This window comes from Lipotes vexillifer, unplaced genomic scaffold (genome assembly GCF_000442215.2).
Source record: "Lipotes vexillifer unplaced genomic scaffold, Lipotes_vexillifer_v1.1 scaffold1230, whole genome shotgun sequence".
Taxonomy (NCBI): Eukaryota; Metazoa; Chordata; class Mammalia; order Artiodactyla; family Lipotidae; genus Lipotes; species Lipotes vexillifer.
In genome coordinates this window covers 653,724-673,061 of record NW_006781442.1, presented here as the reverse complement: position 1 = coordinate 673,061, position 19,338 = coordinate 653,724, and the positions used below count along the sequence as shown (strand labels likewise).

At 38.6% G+C, this 19,338-nt stretch overlaps 1 protein-coding gene across 4 annotated transcripts in view; it reads right to left on the bottom strand.

Annotated features, from left to right (window-relative positions):
- Positions 1 to 15,295: 15,295 nt before the first annotated feature.
- The window catches only part of QKI (QKI, KH domain containing RNA binding), a 135,591-nt gene continuing 131,548 nt past the window's right edge, over positions 15,296 to 19,338 (bottom strand). For 2 of the 4 annotated variants that reach the window (XM_007454748.1, XM_007454749.1), the window contains exon 7: positions 18,936 to 19,338. This exon is cut by the window's right edge. Coding sequence is in view for 2 of the 4 variants with exons in the window: in XM_007454746.1 (XP_007454808.1) it covers positions 18,352 to 18,368 (17 nt within the window). In the remaining 2 variants the exon portion in view is untranslated. Of the gene's footprint in view, positions 18,369 to 18,935 lie in introns of those variants that run through there. The other 2 variants (XM_007454746.1, XM_007454747.1) reach the window with 2 other exon arrangements.

Sequence of the window (19,338 nt, the reverse complement as noted above, 5' to 3'; positions counted from 1 at the left end):
AGTGGTGCAGCATCAACATGGTGGCCACGCCTGGACAGGAAGATGATGGAGAATGAAACTAACAGGGTGGTCACTGGAAGCGGGAGGTCCTGAGAGAAAGGAGTCAAGGCTGACTTCCAGGTTCATGGGGAACAAGTGGATGGTGAGATAGAAATCTCTGAAAGGGAAGATGGTGGGTTCCATGTTGGACTTGTTGGGTCTCAAGCATCCTTTTCGATAGCTTTGCAGGTACCTCCACCACAAGGGGGGGAAAATATATTGAATTTGATTCTAAACAGTGGAGAAGAACTTAAAATGGAAAATAGCCTTTGGTAAAATGCCGCATGATTGTAAACAGTGTCCACAATTTAAGTGCATGCCCACTAAGTTCAGTTCATTCCCGTCCCAGAGGTTTCTTACGTGACCAGATGGAGGAAGCTGTCATGTAACATGCGGTACTTTTAAATCTACATGGCATGTAGATGAAACTTCCTTAAGATCCTGAGTGAAAAATGAGGTTCCCAGCATGATAACATTGCTGACCGTCTGTATTTTTCCCAGCTTTATTACCAACTCAATTTCACTATTCTAGTCAGTTGACCAATGGCATCATTTTCACACCTCTGTTATTTTAAAAACGGGGCTTCCAACCTCAAAAATCCATTTACTTAAACAACTGCTACTGTGGTTCCATGTTTATACAAACCTTTCTCCTCTACTCCACAACTCAGCTCCCATCCTGCCTTTCTTTTGCAGTCTGGAGCTTGAAAAGCTGCTCTAATGCCAATTACAAGGCTCTTGCTTTCTAACAAGCATTCTGATCTGCTCCAAGAAAACAAAATTTCTAGCATGTGCTTTACTGTGGAAGTGTGGTAGATAAAACCCAAGAATGTAAGAGTTTACAGGTTTAGAAAACAACAGCAACACTGACACTGGCGATCTCGCCGCCTCCTTTCCCCGCCATTTTTCACCAGCTGCCCCATTAGGAGGGTGCTTTGACCTTTCTTATCAGTTCTCACGGGATTCTCCTCTGACCACCTGAGTGGCCCAGTCTCAGTTCTAGTCTCCCCTCCCCCTCACTCTGGCTTTTTCTCTCTGAGTTCTTTAAGAGCAGATCTATGTCACATTCCACGGAGTAATTTTGTCATTACTGCATTTTCTATCATACCTTTCAGAGGGGCTAGGTTTCTTGCAAAGCAAAGCTGTCCTAACACAGGCAGCGTAAGAGCCTAAGATATTCAAGAGTGTAATCGTGCTCCGTGTCTGATCACCCCCTCGGAACCAAGTCGATGGCTCTTTCAAAGGCTGCAGCCGGTTTCTACTGTCTGCATGCTGGCCTGGTCCCCGTGGAAATAGTGAAGCAGAATCTGTACTACAGGAAGCATGTCAGGAAACAGCAGGCACATAGGTAGTGCACAGATGGGGTTGCTTATTGTACACCTTCCCTTGACGACAAAGGGCAGTGGGCCTGGCAGACCTTGCTCCAGTCACCCATGTTGTTCGCAGGAGCGGGTTCTCTCTGCACTACTCACTCCTCTGACAATGACAGCAAAGCCAGTCACTTCCTGGGAAAGTCACGGATGTGTCTTGAAGGAACTGGTAAAGTGACAGTGGGGCTTCCTTTGCAGGAACACAGACAAAATGATGACCAGCAGAGCCTCCTTCATCTTCATTTGCTTGTTAGTTCTTTGGTTGTATTTCTTCAACATTAGGGTTTAAAAGAATAACCTTTCTGCAAGTTCTGTGGTCCATGAAAAAGGACGTTAGGGTGTCTGGTCACTGTAGGCCATGCCCCTGGTGCCTTGACATCAGTGAGCAGAGGACAGGGGTTTAAAAGTCATTTCTGGGAAGGTTTCTCAGAGAAGGGCTGGAGGCTGTCAGCACTAGGCTGGCATCTGTGTGCCTTCTCTTGGTCACCAACCGAATCGTTTACACTCATGTGTCTCATCTGAATATTCATACGATAGAAAAACAGCGGGGAATAAACATCCTAATCTAATTGTTGGGGGTATGTGCAGGTATTGTTGATCTTTGAAATTTTCAAGTCACATAAACTGAAGTTTAATGTACAAAGTAGAATTTATTCTAAGGATATATAGGGTTTAAATAGCATTGCTTAAGAGTGACACATCCAGCAATCACAATGGTATATGCCTATTATAGTTGGGGGAGGAGTCTAGCTTGATTTTATTTGAAAACTTCGGTTTGTTATACAATGCGTCAATTATTTTAATCATGTAGAAAATGTGCAAAAGATGTTGCTTAACACTTCCAAGAGCGCCTGGGTGCCCGACTTTAAGTGCATGCATTTCTTAGGAAGGTGTGTTACGTCCTTTCAGGACTTTAATAAGGTAGGAAACGCCCCCTGACCATTGACTCCAAATAGTTTAAATGTATGTTTATTCATATTTAAATAAATGCAGCACCAGGAAAAACACGACAATAATGGCAAAAACCCTCGCTGAAAACATACCAGTCCCAGTCTAATGTGCTAAGAAGCTTACATGCATTAGCTCATTTAATCCTCTGAAGGGCCCTAGGAGGTGGGCACTGTCTGCCCATTTTGTAGATGAGAGATCTGAGATTTGAGGTTTAAATAACCTGTCCAAGATCACCAGATGTAAAAAGTCGCCATAAACCCAGATAACCTATGTTATGCTGATAAATGGAGATACTGTGTTGTGAGAAAGATATTAATGTAAAACCTTAGAGATGAAGGATTCTAACTGGAAGTTCTGAGTGATGGACAAGTACTTTTAACTCTTTAAAAAAAAAAAACAAACAGATGTGATTTTCTGGGGGAGAGTAAGAGCTCAACCCTGCTCTGCTGGATGGGAGAAGGGGCTGCTACTGGGCCACAGAAGAAAACCCTGCTTCTTTCTCTACCTGGGCTGTGGTTCATATCACTATTTGGTGTTACTGTGTCTATGTACAAAACTGGGGAGAACACTGGGGAGATACCTCAGGTCTGCAAGGCAGTGGTTTCCAAGGTCTGTTCCCAGGTGCTCTTGGGGCAGGTCTGTGACACACAAAGGATATTGGCGCCGTCATCATAGATGGCAAACTATTATTCAACCTAAAATCTGTTTATGGCAATAATGACAAGGGCAACAAATGCCTCATTCCTTGAAAGGGTGGGGGCAGAAAGTCACGTTGCTGCTACTATTTGGGAAAATACAAATTGCTAAAAAGCACACCACCATATAGGACAGAATCCCAGGCGAAGAAACTTGTGAATCGAGAACTCGAAGAGACTCGGGCGCTTTTCGCTCTCCTCGGTCCAAAGGAGAAATCAAACGTCATGTGGAGAAATAGGTTTGCAAATTGTTACACACCTCCAAAAAGGAAGCATGAGAATGAGCTTTGTCTCCAAAATCCTAGTAGCTGTTGCCCAGGGTTTGCTGAGTGCCCGATGGTGCGGCCACGCGGGCCGGACAGCAGAGCCGCCCTGAGCATCCTCCCTGCTCCTTCTCATTGAATGCCCCGTGCTGGCCGGTGCATTTCAAGCTAGGCTGTGTGCTCCTTGATTACTGAAAAGTGGTTAAAATTCGGTAATTTCCATTCCCTGAGTCCTAATCTAAGTCTGTACTTTCCAAGGATTTATTAATGAAAGTAAGTCAAGACCAATTGATTTGTGTTGTGAAAACGATGCAGAACTCCCTTTAGAAGCCCAAACACTCACATTTTAAGGCAACAGTTGTCAGACACGTGTTTGGTGAGTGCTTTTTAGTCTTCTGTGTATCATTTCAAATATTAGCAGTAGGTGATTTTTTTAAGCTTTTGTTATAGAGAATGAGGCATTTGTACTCACTGGTAATTATTGCTAAAAATGACTTTTAGGTTAAATAAACAAGAGTTTATAGACTAGGGCTCAATTTAGATGTGGTGTAGTATTTTAATAGTAGATATTTCAGTTCTGCTTAAATGGCCAACTGTACAGTTTGGAAAAACCCACATCAGATGTAAGAGCTTTATAAGTGCACAGGCCCTACCAGCAGACAGCTTTCTGATGAAAACATTAGTGTGAATATCTCCTTAAGAAATAAACTGCTACAGCCTACTGAACATTAGAAGTAAGAGACCAATCATTTATGAATAGAACTTACGTACTGGATCCCCGGAGGACCAGAAGTCATGTCTTGTAGATAATACCTTATGTTTTGGTAGGAAGAGTAAACAGATTATAACAATTTTTGGTAATAGAAACTCAAGATACATTTCAAATAGTGAAACGTGACACCTGCCATGTTCTAAATAGGAGATAATAGGTAAGTGAACAATCCTAGTTTTCTCTTTGTTGTATTTAACTCAGAACTTCTTTCAACTTGGAGCTATCACATTTGATATCACATTGTGACTTTCCCCAGAGTGACAGGTTCTGCTTTACCCCACCCCTGGTATAAAGGGAATGGATTTTAAGTCCTTCCAAAATATTATCCGCTCAGCTAGTAACTCCTGAACCAGGGTCTCTGGCTCAGGCTATTAGTAGCTTCATCCGTTGCTCCCCGTCACCTCTTCCATTATTTTCTAAATGTACCACAACTGGAAACACTTTGGGAAGCCCTGTTCTGGGGAGCCAACCTGACCCCCAGGGCTCTGGGGCAAAAGCCAGGCCTCCTGAGATACCACTTTCTCCTTCTCCCGCACCTTTGCGGAGAGAGGGGGGTATGGTACCTAGGTTGGGCCATAAAGTGACGGAAAAGTTTGGAATAGTTTGGCAGAAAGCATAAAGTTGGGTGCACTCTGGGATAAGTGAGAGGTAAGGATGCGGGGGAAGACGCTAGTTCAGGATTCCAAAGCCGAGGGGATGGGGGTTCTGAGGCGCGGGACCGCTCATTCAGATGCCACTGGTAAAGGTCCTCGCACGCCAAGCACGCTGGGGAAATGGGAAAGAGCGAGTGGCTGGAATTGCCCAGATACGTGACTCCTTCCCCCTTCACACCTCAGCACTGAGACACACGCTGTAGGTCGCCTGTCACAATGCAATTCCATCAGACACACATCTGGAAAACGTGACTCTCTTGGTTCTCAGTTTTGTTTTTAGCAAATGCCACCTGAAACGGTAAATAGGCTGCAGTGTGGGGTTCACTTACAGTATAGACCTTTGTGTCAGTGAAGCCCCGTGAGAAAATTGTGCCTTATAAATTTGGGTTGTTCTGCTCTGAAAGTGCCACTTCTCAGCATATTGCAGAGGTTTGAACCAACCATTCCCAGGTCTGTCGCCCATGTGTATGAATTTAGGAATACCGTTTCTGGGTCTCTCTCTGGGCATCTGCTTCCTCGTCTGTAAGCAGTAGGGTGTGAGTCTGCACGATCACAAAGTTACTGTTACTTCTAAGGGGCTTCGATCGATTTTTTTGTTCTCTAATTCTTCTTATTTATGATGCTTATAAAAAGATGCTAGGCCATCTCTGAGATATGGAAACTTGGATAAACTGCTTTCTGGATTCTGCCCATCCCTCAGTAACTTAAGTGTATGCTTAAAGTGATGATCAGAGATAGTCCTGAACACTGGAATGTGAATGAGCAGCATAGTCTGTTTTGTAGATGGAAGAGACAGGCCAGGATGGTCCCGGCACTGAAACCATCAAACGCACACGCAGGCTCAGGCTGTTCTAGAACCCAGTGATCGCCCACCTCCTTCTCCCTGCTTCAAGGCCTTCACTGTGGGTCCAGCCAGCTGGTCCACTGGTTTCCACACCAATTTCAAGGCCTAAGCCTATCCCTTGAATTTACAGTTCTCTTGGGCACAGCTTTGGAAACGGGGCATACGGTGGCATTTATTCACTCAGCAGATATTTATTAAGCACTTAGGTTCCAATCACAGTTAAATGCAAAGAGAGATGAAACTGAAGGTACACCCTACTTGGGGCCCCTATCCCTAAGGCCACACTAGATGTATTTTCACTCAGATCTGAGGCTGCTTTCACAGAACAGAGCTAGCAAAAGGACTCCCAATCTTAAAAAGGAAGAATCTTATTCTAAAAGTATATAGACTACTAAGATTAAATGCCACGCTGCCGTTAGATAAAATTCCTCTTCTCAGACAAGGACCATAGTAAAAGGATTCAGGGAGAGCTATTTAATTTTGATGCTATTATTAATGTATCCCATGGGAGTAAGAAAGATTTCTGAGCTCAGTAACATGGCTGGTAGGAAGAGGGCCATAAACCTTCCTACCCTGGGGCGGGGGAGCTACATCACACTAGGGCTTGGCTTTGGATCCAAAGGAGACCCCTAGTTCCCTAGGACATGGAGAGTTAGGCGCTGAGCTGCCGGGGGCCTGGACCTGAGAAACACTTTTCCCAACAGGGAACCAGAGAAGGAGGACAAACGGGTTATTTCCCTTAAGACTGAACGGCCAAACCAAAGTCGCTTTATAGAGGTATTTTTGTTGAATAATAATTCAATAAGATGGGCTTTTAGGAAATGGGGTTACTTCAGATATGACTACATCTAGAAGCAAGACTTACTCTTAAAATCTAACCATCTTTACCATAAACATATGCTTTGCTTCCCTCTTCACAAGAGAATCTTAAATTTACTAGATGTTCTGCAAAGAATCGGGGCTTAGAATGCCGTTGTTCTGTAGACTGGATAATTAACATACTATTTTTATATTACGTGAATTTGTCTTCCCCAGCCCTAGGCTGTGAGCTGTTTTAAAGCAAGAGCTGTTTCTTCACTCTTGTCTCACAGAGGACAGGAAGGGTATTCAGCACAATTTTCTCAGCACACAGATGTTTCTTGTGTGCATAAAATGGCTTAGTAATTTGGGGAGTTTTTCTTTCACTTATATTTATAGTTTTAATAAATCTGCATGAATTCCAAATTGGATTTGTCTATTGAAACAATGTAACTTGACCAGTTCAGTCTTGAAATTCATATATATACATAAATATGTATATATATAAATATATATTTACCTCCTTAATCATCATCCTCCTGTTAAATTCTGAATGCAAAATGATACAGCTACTTTGGAAGACAGTTTGGCAATTTATTACAAAGCTAAACATACTCTTACTGTATGACCCAGTAATTATGCTGTTTGGTATTTACCCAACGGAATTGAAAAATATGTCCACACGGAACCCTGCACACACATGTTGATAGCAGTTTTATTCATAATTGCCAAAACATGGAAGCAACCGAGATGTCCTTCAGTAACTTAATGAATAAACTGTGGTCCATTCAGACAATGGAATGTTATTCAGCACTGAAAAGAAATGAGCTATCAAGTCATGGAAAGACCTGGAAGAACTAAATGCACGTCACTAAGTGAAGGAAGCCAGTCTGAAAAGGCTACGCACTGTATGATTCCAACTATATGGATAAGGGAAAACTATAGAGACAGTAAAACATCAGTGGTTGCCAGGGGTTGGGGGAGGGGTGAATAGATGGAGCACAGAAGACTTTTAAGGCAGTGAAACTACTCTGCCCAATACCTTAATGATTTATACATGCCCTGGAACATTTGTCCAAACAAGAGTAAACTGTAGTGTAAGCCACGGACTTTGGGTGATTAAGATGTGTCGTTGTAGGTTCACCGGTTGTAACGAATGCTTCCTGTGGTGCAAGATGTTGGTAGCGGGGTAGGCTGTGCACGTGAGGGGCAGGGGGGATTTGGGAAACCTCTGAACCGTCTGCACAATTTTGCTGTGAAGCTAAAGCCTGCTCTAAAAAACAAAACCTTTGCCAGAATCACCGGGGCATTAAATTAACAAAATAAAATGACGTCTATTTATTTGTGACATTTTCTGTGATGGAAGAAACCATGAAAAAATAACTATGATCTAGCAGCCTCAGCAAGATAGTTAATTCTCTCTGTAAACACACATATTCCAAATTACCTTGGCGTATTATAATGTACGTGTGGAATTGAAATCTTTATTTGGATAACGGACATGCAGTTTTGATATTACTTTTGACAAAGCACACAAATTCCTGAGGAGCCGGTTACACGTTTCTAACTGGCTCTGCAGTACACCAGGTTTTTAGATATTTGGATGCTTTCGGCAAAATAAGTCCACAGTGCAACTGTGGAAAGCAAGCTTATATAGCTCTGAAAAACAAAAAGTAAATGCACAATATACACATTATACATTTGTCTCTTTTTAAAAAATATTTTTTATTAGTCATCCATTTTATACACATCAGTGTATACTCTATGGTTTTTAATTTGTGGCTTCATAAATATTTTAAAAATTTCTTAGAGCTGCTTTGTTAGAAGAGCGTAACTTAAGGGTGGTAGAAAAAATCGATAACTTTTGTTTCAAAAAGAGGCTGAAAATTACTTGTGCAATAAATGATGTCTTCTATTGAAACTTCCTATTTTTGTTGTCTACGCAGACCACATATTCGAGGCTTCTGAGTAACAAGAATACCAATAGCAAAATCTCCCATACTGGTCACCAAGGAGCATTTTTGAAAGGACACGGATACCGAAGTGGGTGAGTTCCTCTTGGTTTGACTTTAAACCATTAATCTATCTTATTACATGGCTTTACCATATTTGGGCAACATAAGTTTGATACACAGCCATTTGGTTTTAATGCATTTCGATATACAGAGAAATGGTTATTTTTATTCATTGTATGTTACTGAGTTTATTGAATCATGTACTGATTGTTGCCTCTGATTTAACACCATGCATCCAATCCAGTTAAGGGCTCAGAAGTTGACTGTGGTGCTCATAATTCATCAATATGAGTAACACCAAGTACAAGACAGACATGACTGATTCCTGATGGGATACTTCCTAGTGTCTTTTATCTGACAGTTACTTTTTAAAGCCATCGGTAGACGATTTGGTGGTGCAACAACACCTTTCTAACACGTAGCCCGACAGCTTACCCCACCCCGCTATTTCTGTATTTTAATTTCATTACAGCAATTCTACAAAGAGATCCTACTCTTAAGAAATGTTCATAGGGAGGGTAGGTGGTAATTCAGATGGAAAAGGAGAGGCAGAAGAGCCTATTGTGCATCACAACCTGAGGCGTTCCCCACCACCTGCTGAAGACTGTCTGCCAGGTGGCTCATTTTGACACTATTACCAAATTCTCAGCTAGGAACCTGCCAGAAGGATATAGATCTCACAGTGTGCGTTGTTCTCATCATCACCTTTGGGTCTAGTAGGATCACATATGAAAAAATACTTAAGAAATGGGAGTTGGTGTGGTAACCAACTCCAGTTTTCAAGTTTGTATTATTTAGTTAAGTTTGCATTTTTCTTTCCTATTTTTCCTTTCCATTAGCTCTGTCCAGTGGGGTCTTGAAGAAAGTAGTGCTTCTCTTTGAATTTAGGGGATACAGTGGTAAGGAAAGAATGAACTTCCCAATATTGCCCTTAATAATACTCTTTCTGGCCACAACTCGTTGCACATTTACTCAAATGTGGAGTTCCGTACACAAAAATATTACATGTGTATTTCAATAATTAAAACAAGTTATACCTCCTGGCTATGACTTCTCATTAGTTTTAGTTCAGATACAATCTATACTTTGATTCAATAACTTTTCTTTGCTATAAATCCTCTAGGATGGAGTTTAAGGGTGGAGGTGGAGAATCTTTAGTAGAGGATAACAAGCAATTTAGAAAAATTTGGGGGCTTCCCTGGTGGCACAGTGGTTAAGAATCCACCTGCCAATGCAGGGGACATGGGTTCAAGCCCTGGTCTGGAAAGATCCCACATGCTGCAGAGCAACTAAGCCCGTGAGCCACAACTGCTGAGCCTGCGCTCTAGAGCCCACGAGCCACAACTACTGAAGCCCATGCGCTCTAGAGCCCGTGCTCCGCAACAAGAGAAGCCACCGCAATGAGAAGCCTGCGCACCGCAACGAAGAGTAGCCCCTGCTGGACGCAACTAGAGAAAGCCCGCGGGCAGCAACGAAGACCCAACGCAGCCAAAAATAAATTAATTAATTAAACTTATAAAAAAAAGAAAAATTTGGGTTAACACCTCTTTGAAGGAGTCAAGGTATTGACAAGGCTTTCTTGGTATTTATTAGTGCAGGTAGTTGACAGTTCACATCTGTGATGTCTTCCTTGAAGAGCACAAAATCTCTTTGTCAAATAGACTCATGTAGAATTCAGTGAAAATGCAATGCCCTTTGGAAGACATGGAAGTAAAACTCATATGGCATTTTTTCTTTTGTGTCCCGCCATGCCAGGTTGCTTTTATTATAAGCTCCAAGAACAATGAGACTTAATTCATTTTAAAACCAGCACTGATACTTAGTGATGACAGACTGACTGCTCTCAGATGTGATATCAAACTTTCCCAGTTTTCTTAATTTTTTTCTTTGACTTCAAAACCGATTTTCCTGCTTATAGCCCCACAGACTGATGCTCGAATAATAGTTTAAGGTGGGGCATTTGTACGTTTGATTTGTTGATCTAGTTTTCTTCCCTGGCATATACCAGTTTAGATCTTAGCTTCTCAGATTCTTAGCTTTGGTGTTTTCATATGCTCCACCCACTAACTTTAAGTTTTCCATTTTCCCACCATCTAGAAATCTAGAATAAGTTTAACCTCTGAACAATTTTTCAGTGCTCTTTTACCTCAGTGAGAAAACAATGGGCAAAAGCATCATTAACATAAATAATTAAAATGTGTTCAAGGCGGCTTCTCACCTGCACTATTAGTCTATTCTAATTTTATAGGCTAAATCACTTAAAACACTGTGACAAGGGGTTTTAAAATTCAGGTTTCAAGCTTAGGCAAGGTACCTTATTCATTCTTGACCTTGATAAAGTTTGAAGTTAAATGAGTGCTTATGGAATTTTTAGTATCAACTCAAATAGTTCCATAAGAAAATACTTGTGGATTAATTCGCAAATGTTTTCTTCTAATATTTTACTTTTAACCACTTCCCCCTAGTTTTTCTTAGTGTTCGGTTAAGTAACCAGTGCATACATTAAGAAAGCAGAACCACAGGAGTTAAATTTTCATCCTAATTTTGAGATGCTCTCTCAAACTGGAACTGCTGTATAGCACATAAAAATAAGCACTCCCTCTATACTTCACAAAATAGTACTTAACTGGAGAATCTAATTTTAATGTACATTTTCTGGAAAAACATGATCCCCAACTTACTATCACTAATATTTTCTTTTTTAGATGTGGGATATTTTTAAAATGTTCAATTAGCTTAACTGCTTTCTAACAAGACCACAAAGAGCTCCTACAAAGAGGGAGCAGATAATTATAAAAACTGACATTTGGAAGGAAACCCAGGTCATCCAATCCTTCCACACAGCAGAAATTCCTCCCTAAATATTAAGAAATGTATGAATTATCAGACTAACTTTTATATAGAAACGATACTCATCTGATTTTTCAGAAGGAGAAACATTAAAACCTGTTTTACATTATACCCTTTGAGAAACTAGTTTGGTGTCTGAAGAGTCAAAATCACCATTCTGAATCTGAAGAGGCAAAGCACAGATGTCTACAGGAACCAGGGAGGGGACAAAAAAACTACACCAAGTTAGAAGAATGGAAATCAACAATCCAGGTGTGATACTGGAGCAGTAAGGAGTAGTGGGGCAGTGTGTAACTGGGAGCTCTTGGTTTAAAAGGGATAGTGGAATTCATCAGTTTCAGCTGACGGCTATATCTCAGGCACACGCAGGCTGCAGCTTTCTAGATAATTTGCTCTTTGAAGAAGTGTAGACCTTATGAATAGATTTTAAAAAGTCTACTGAGACTTTAAATGCTGGCAGCTAATTAAGGCAACAGCAACACTGTAGAGGCCAAACCGAACGCCACCTGTGGGCAGCTAGCTTGTACCCATGCGCTGGACCTTGCTTCTGTCGGCTTTTAGAAGCATGTGGGGAGAATACTGCTAAGGAGAACAAAGGTTCTAGTGCGTGATCAGAAAGGAGGAAAAGAAACCTGGAGAACAGATTTATGAATAAGGACTGGGAAATTTCAGTTGCAAAGGAGTCCTAAAAGTTAGATGTCAAGATGAAATCTTTGAAAAAAGGTTTCAAACCACTGGTATTTTTACCAGTTCTTCTTTGTTCAAAAAATTGATGACACTAATCCTTTTCACATAGCCTACAGGATCAAAATTTGGTCAGCACTTTCTTTTTTCTTACATCTAAAAACTATATGAGAATTGTACCTGAGTTTCCTAATTAGAAACAAGTATTTGGGATGCACATCCAAGTGAGAAACATTGTAGTAAGTCTGTTTACTGATTTCCTTTTCTAATCACTGGAAATCAGGGAAAATGTTACGATCAGCTTGTAGTGAAGTGAATTAGAGCTCCAGGATGTCACATTCTTCTGCTTTCTTTTAAATAGGTTAAAAGCACCAATAGAAACAAAGTGAAATGTACATTCTTCATTCTGATATTTATACTGTGGTGTGTGTGTTTTTTTTTGGGGGGGGGGTAGGCATAAGCAGCATTTTCAGCTGCAGCTGGCTTGACAGGATGAAGCGCATGCACTTTTTCCAGTTGGTTTATTGCACGTCATGTACAGTCTTAACGTGGTTCTCCATTCACATAGGATTTGGGAAGACCTATTTCAACTTTTCTATGTACAATTTCCACAAATAAAATTCTACGTGTTTTATACACACCACTACAATATAAACCACAAAAGATGTATTTGGTAGTCAAAATTTCTCGATAATAGCATTTTTTAAAAAGGTATAAATTTTTTACCATGGGAGCTGTGCTTTTCCCCACAATGTGGTGTCTTTTGCCACGAAGGGACAGCAAAACTGTAAGCAATGAGAAATCCAAGTTGTGTTGCTATCTGCTGCACCTACCAACTACTTCTGAGAATTAATTCTTCCTCCTTCTCTCCCACCCCCTGCAATTAGTGCAGCAGAAACACAGAAAGGAGAGTACTACGCTTAGGTGAACCAGTTTGATTCAGCATTGAGTACCAGGTAGGCATATAATTTTGTTACATCTCTTCATAGCAAAGGCAGTTCAACTTAGATTATGTTAAAAGAAACCACAGATAAAATTACGTGTGTGTACCAAATGAATATTTCTAAAAGTAAAATTGTCTATAATATGAATTATTTTTCCATTTTAAATAAAGGTATTAAGAAACTTGTGACAGTGTTTAAAAATTACCTTATGTACTTAGCAAGTTTGATTCCAAAAAGTTTTCTGGGTGATTTCTGCTATTAAATAATGGATTGTAATTTAGCAGTACATTTCTTTCTACTAAAAATCCCTTGCTGGAAATACTACAATTGCTAATTGTTATCAAGGAATGACAAACATCTTAGTCCAAACACACAAACAAACCCCTCCCCCTCCCCCCAAACTGGAGAAGCCTTAGACTGTCATTTATAAACGTGTTAGACTTAGCTGGTAAAAAAAAAGACTGATTTGGTAATGAGCAGTTTAAACCTGGTCTGCTTTTGGTGTACTAGAAAATTTAGATCCTTCGTATTTATCCAGTATTTTAGAAACTTAACCACCTCCTGTCTTGTGTAAACATACGCACATCTTGGCTTTATGGACAGGGTTCTTCAACTGCCCTTTTAGGTGGACTCTGCCCTACAGAGCAGGTGTATGTGAATATCGACTTTCATACTACATTTTTCCTGACATTTTGCTAAGAAAAAAATGCTTGACTACTAAGTACATTAATTTCACCAACTTCTCGACTGAAAGCTTAACTTTCGTAGCATAAAACAATAAACTGCCTCTGGCATTTTATCATTCTAACAACTTGGTGATTCCATCTTTTATACTATTACAGCCTGTATAAAAGTGGGTTTTGTAATGTTATTTTTGTCTTTTAAAAATGGACTTTTACAACATAAAAGGTGGCAATATGACATAATTATACATAAAAGTAGTACTCTTAACTGAAAATGAGATGAGACTGCATTCACAGGCTTCAGAAAATGTGGAATAAATTGTACAGAAATTCATCAATTTCAGTGACATGGTGCCATGATGACTTGTATATTAGCAGCTTGAATGACATCTTCAGATTTTTACAGAATATATATTAGTTGTATGGCAATGTGAACTTTTACAGAGTAGCATAGTAAAGCTCTACCTAATAATAATGCATCCCCACCCCCCCACTGGAGAAACAGTATATTTGTTTGATCCAAAGAACCATCTCAATTATGATTAAATCAGATGCTCTCGCTATTCTATGTATTTCATGTATGCATATATACTATGGCAGTACTTGGTTAATAGCATGTTGGTGTTATGTCTTCTGTAACGTGTGACTCATTGTAGCCCCAAATTTTAGAACTTTAAAATAAATAAAATGTAATTTACAAAAATAAGCATTATTTACAAATGCAAAAATTCATCCTGAGAATTTTTATTATCTAGGAGAACTATTTCACAGAAAAGGAAATACCAATATCTGTGAAATAAAAATGCACCTCAAGAGTTACACTAAATTGATAAGTAGAGGTCAGTTTTACCTAGGTTGCAGCCAAGAAAAGCATGAAGATATTTAATAGATCTTCTTGAATTGACCTGCATGCAAAACCATGATATATATAACTTTTCAAATGCTATTTCTTCTCCCTTAAACTTCTTATATTAATGTATTCTGACTGTATTTTTTAACAGGGTGAGACATAAAGCTGAGTGACGCTGTTTGACCTCTTGCTGAGGGTTCCACGAGGAGAGGCGGGTTTGTGGTTGTTGTGAACGGCTTACTCTGGACTGTCCTGAGACACAGAGCCACTCTACCTTTGGCTTTACCTGTGTTTAGCCCCTCTAACAGGAGCAGCTGGCTAAAACAGTTCAAAACTTCTTTATAAAGGAAAAATGTCCAATTAAAACACAAATCTGAATAAAGGTAAGACATCAGATTCCTTGCTTTATGTGACCATAAAATTATCTACTTATAGAAATTTCAAAAAATGGTTCAACAAAGAATCAAACTGGTTTCTCGGGTATATCATTATGACGAATCTCTTTACTCTTTATGCTGTGAGCAGACAGTGATTATTTTGGAGAAGGAAAAATAAGAAATTGTGGAATTAGTAATGCAGAGGTTGAAAGGCAAGTGGCAAGACTAGAAGAACGCCTCAAACCAACACTACTTTGTTCCCATCTCTATTGGCACCTACCTACCCCGCCACCCTGAAGTAAAAGCCCAGAATAACCAAAGCCATTTTAACAGTAGTGTGCGGAACTGTCAGCTGACAAACAACATAAAAACAAGTCACGCTATGTTATCTGTGGTCACGTTCTTCAGGGTTAGTCCAGGAATTCAAGACTTTACATTCCTTTGTCTTTATTTGTTTATTTTAATTAAACACGTAAAGGTTAATAAACAGACATAGTCCAGAGTTAGTAGGTTGGTATTATAACATTTATTAAAATAATGCTATGGGTTAATAGAAACAGCAAAGAACCAAAGAATTAAAATGCAAGCTATGTAAAATCCCAACTAAAACCCAAAAGTGTCTAATGTATTCATTCATTAGCTAACTAAAAGCCCAAGAAAGACAAGACACCCAATATAATAAAGTACTGCAAAACAATTGGCAATTTTCAGTTATCAAAATTGTGGATTTTGCATTTTGTATCCTTTTCTCAATCAAGAAAAAAATTCTTTCTGAATGTTATATAACATACATATAAAACAAGATAGAAAAATACATTATAAACTTGTAACAATGGCTGTAAATACATTATCTTACATGTTTCTCATAGGCAATAGGTTGGTTATGATACATAGATAGCATGAAACTACTGAGATAATAAAGAATAGACAAAAATACACGTCAGCTGTACGGTAACATACAAGCGACACTCCCATCTACCCGCACTAAAAAATTACATAATACTGTCAGAAAAAAAAGTCTTAAAAACTACATATTTTAATAAGAAATAAATTCAATAAAGAATGATAATACTGAGAACCAAGGCATTCAGAGATTTCAAAAGTCATGCTTTTTTTCAGTTGATCCAAAATTTTGTCAACTAAGTTTTCAAACGTTTGTTCAGAGCCAACATTTACTCATAAATGTCACACGTTTATTTCATACATTTACTTTCTTCCCCATAAAAGACCTTTGATAAATATCTAAAATGTCCAGGTATAACATAGTTGAGATGAAACTAGATCAAATACTGGTATCGTTTTTAAACTATCACCTCAAGTGTTTGAGTGTCGCAAATTTATTCAACCAACCAAACAAAATAAAAATCAAAATGGCACAGCATATATTGTAAATAAATCAAAACAACTGTATGTGTAACAGAAAGACAAAGCAGTGGCATGTTAAACTAAAGCTAGCTGAATACAGAACAATGAATGTCTATTGCATAGTAAATAAACTGAAAACGGTTTCCAAGTGAGACAAGATGATGGAGGAGGTCACCACAAAGGTGCTTACTGAGCTTACTGCTGACCTTTGACTGTGAAGCTGTGAAGGTGTGTAAGAGGGAAGGAGCTGATGAGCTGGGGAGCCACCGCCACCTGATATCTGCCACGTCTGGTACTGAGCAGTTAATGATTACTTAAGAGTTTAGATGTAGGCTTTGTGCACAAATCGCTTCAACTGCAAAACTGAACTTTATAAGAAATTGGAAGTTTAAACTCACATGTAGTTGAGTATTATATGCACAATGATGCTAGTTTTTCACATTCTTTTAAAGTTAAAAAGGAGGCGTTGCTGGCTTAGGTTACTAAAACCAGCAGAGATGGACTTGCCCAGTGATCTGCTTTGGTAGAAACAAGTCCGATTAAATTTGGTTCATTTAAAAACCTTGTTTTCCAGAGTGAAAAGCAGAAAGATTCGTTTTTGTGAAAAAGGTTGCTAATGTAATATTATTACCTCTAATTAATAATACAAAAATCCAATACCCCCCCCCAACAAAATAGAGCTCTAATTTTGTCTGTAAAGTGGTGTTCAGATCACACATAATTTTTATTTCAGAATCCTTTGGACTAACATTAAATATCGCAATAACCAAAAGCACTCAATTATGATTTTAAAAGAATGTTTTAAAACTTACTTGCTAGGCATTAGAAAAGTTATCAAATTTTTTCACAGTATCAGATTTGGCAAATTTATATCAAGGTAACGTGGCAAAAATCATATAATTCAAACCATCAACTCATTTGTCTCCCCTCACATCTTCTTTCACATACTGGGCGACTGAGTAACATGCATTAACTTGTATTCTGAGGGAGGAGCTGATCTTACAGGACAGTTGACTAAATGACCATGAAGGAAAATAAGGCACTTTCTTTTCTTTAGACTTATTCCAATACTTAAAAAATAAAAAAAAGACAAAAAGGCTCTTTTGGTCTTTTGTTTCTTGACAACCACCAGAAAAAATCATTTCATGAAATAAAGGGTTTCTTTGTTCTTTTTTTTTTTTTATAACACTTGAAAGTATAAAATGCTACATTTCCAAAAATATATATTTTTTTCTGCACCAGCACCCTTGTATAGTAAAAGTATCTACTTTTTGTTCATTTGTTTCAATGCACTACACTTTATCTACAATTTCATTACATGTATACAGCAAATAGGCAAGCATGGCTTTTACATCCTTAATGATTTTTTTTCTATACAGGGAGGTTTAAAAAAAATATTTGAACAGTTTGCCCAGTAATGTGACACATAATGCATGTACCTTGTTCTCGTATTATTTTTTAAAGGAGGTGTAAAATAAAGGTTCAGTAATTTTAACTCAGATATTTATCTTTTTAAAAATAGTGTTGCAGTTTTGTTCTTTGCATTACTTTTCAAAATTCCTTAAGTTTTTCTCTCATGGCACACTTCTAATACTTCAAATTTTGGCAGGCAATATAAAAAAGGCTGCAACTTCTGCCCTTTGAGGGCACTGTAGTGACTAAACAGCATATCAAATTTTGAATACTTTTTGAAATCACTTCACCAATGACATCCCTGACCAAAGGTTCATGCATGATGCATCATCACACAGTACATTCAGAGAGCTTTGACTCGCTATGAGAAGAAAAGATTCCTAGAAGTCTCTCACAGTAACTGCCTCTGTCACTGAGTAGTTAAGGGCCATCTGTCTCCCCTTCTGAAGTGAGGCCTTCTTACCGTTCGCTTAGGGTGGGACATTAAAAGATGATCAGTGCTGTGGGATGAATTGGGCCTTATTGCTTTACTACTATTCAGTGCAGGTTCTAGAACCACTTTCACCCAAACAGAAAAAAGAAAAAAAAACGAAAAAAAACAAAAGCTGAGTTGGAGGACAATTTCTTTGTCTTTTGTTTGGTTAGATGGTAAGACGAACGGACAAGTGCCCCAGCTCGCTGCACTGACGACAGGCAAGCAAAGGCGATTACCAGTTAACTGATCAGCAGGCAGGCATGGTCAGGTCATCATTGGGTGAAGAGTTCAGAGGTCAGAAGGTCATAGGTTAGTTGCCGGTGGCGGCTGGGTGGTTAGAAACAAAAAACAAAAAACAAAAAAAAAAAAAAAGAAAAGAAAAGATAGAGAAGAGATTAGTTTCAGCTAGTGACGGCTTAATGACAACATGAAAAACTAATCACAACTAATAAAAAAAAGCATGTTTAATTCTGACAAACTGATTGACACCATCTACAGAATACAATAAAAATCATGACAATTTCGTATCATGATTTGAACAAATGAAGGAGAGCCCACTCCCACAAAAAAACAAAATAAAAAAAACCCAAAAACTGTTAACAGGAAAAAATAGAAATAAAATACAACTAACAACTAATAGTTAGTAGCAGTCAATGAAGAAAACTGGAAAACAACAACAATGAATAGGTTTGGTATACAGAATTCTGAAACAGTCAGTGCAGTTATCAGTATCTGACTGCTATTAAGCATTAGTATTCTCTCAGATGCAAGCATTAAAGCAACTATTAATGATGGATGTGATTATTAATAACTGATGATCAACAGAAATGAATCTAAAGAAATTTAAATTTTTATGAATAATTTGGTTCAACATAAACTCTGGGCCAAACAAGGTTTCTTTTGTTCAATAAATGTTTATTGCTTTTTCAATTATTCTATTTACAAACAACATGGAATTTCTTGGCCTCATGACACAATGCAATACTAAACTGTAGTCTAGCAGTGTAGGAAACATGGGAACCAGAAAAAGGCCAGGCCTTCTGCACTAGCCAACACTTTCCAGTTGAAAATACTATTTTACACATATAGAACACTTATAAAATGCACTTGCATGTAAACACTGTAAAATCCTGCCATTTAAAATTCTATACTCAAAAAGCTCTAAGTACATCAAAAAATAGAAGAAATTTCTAATTGATACCAATAAGGCATTTTAAAACTACAAACAGCTTTCTTTATTCAATTTCAAAGCTAATACTCTGCAAATAACAATAAAATCTGACATTTCATATACATT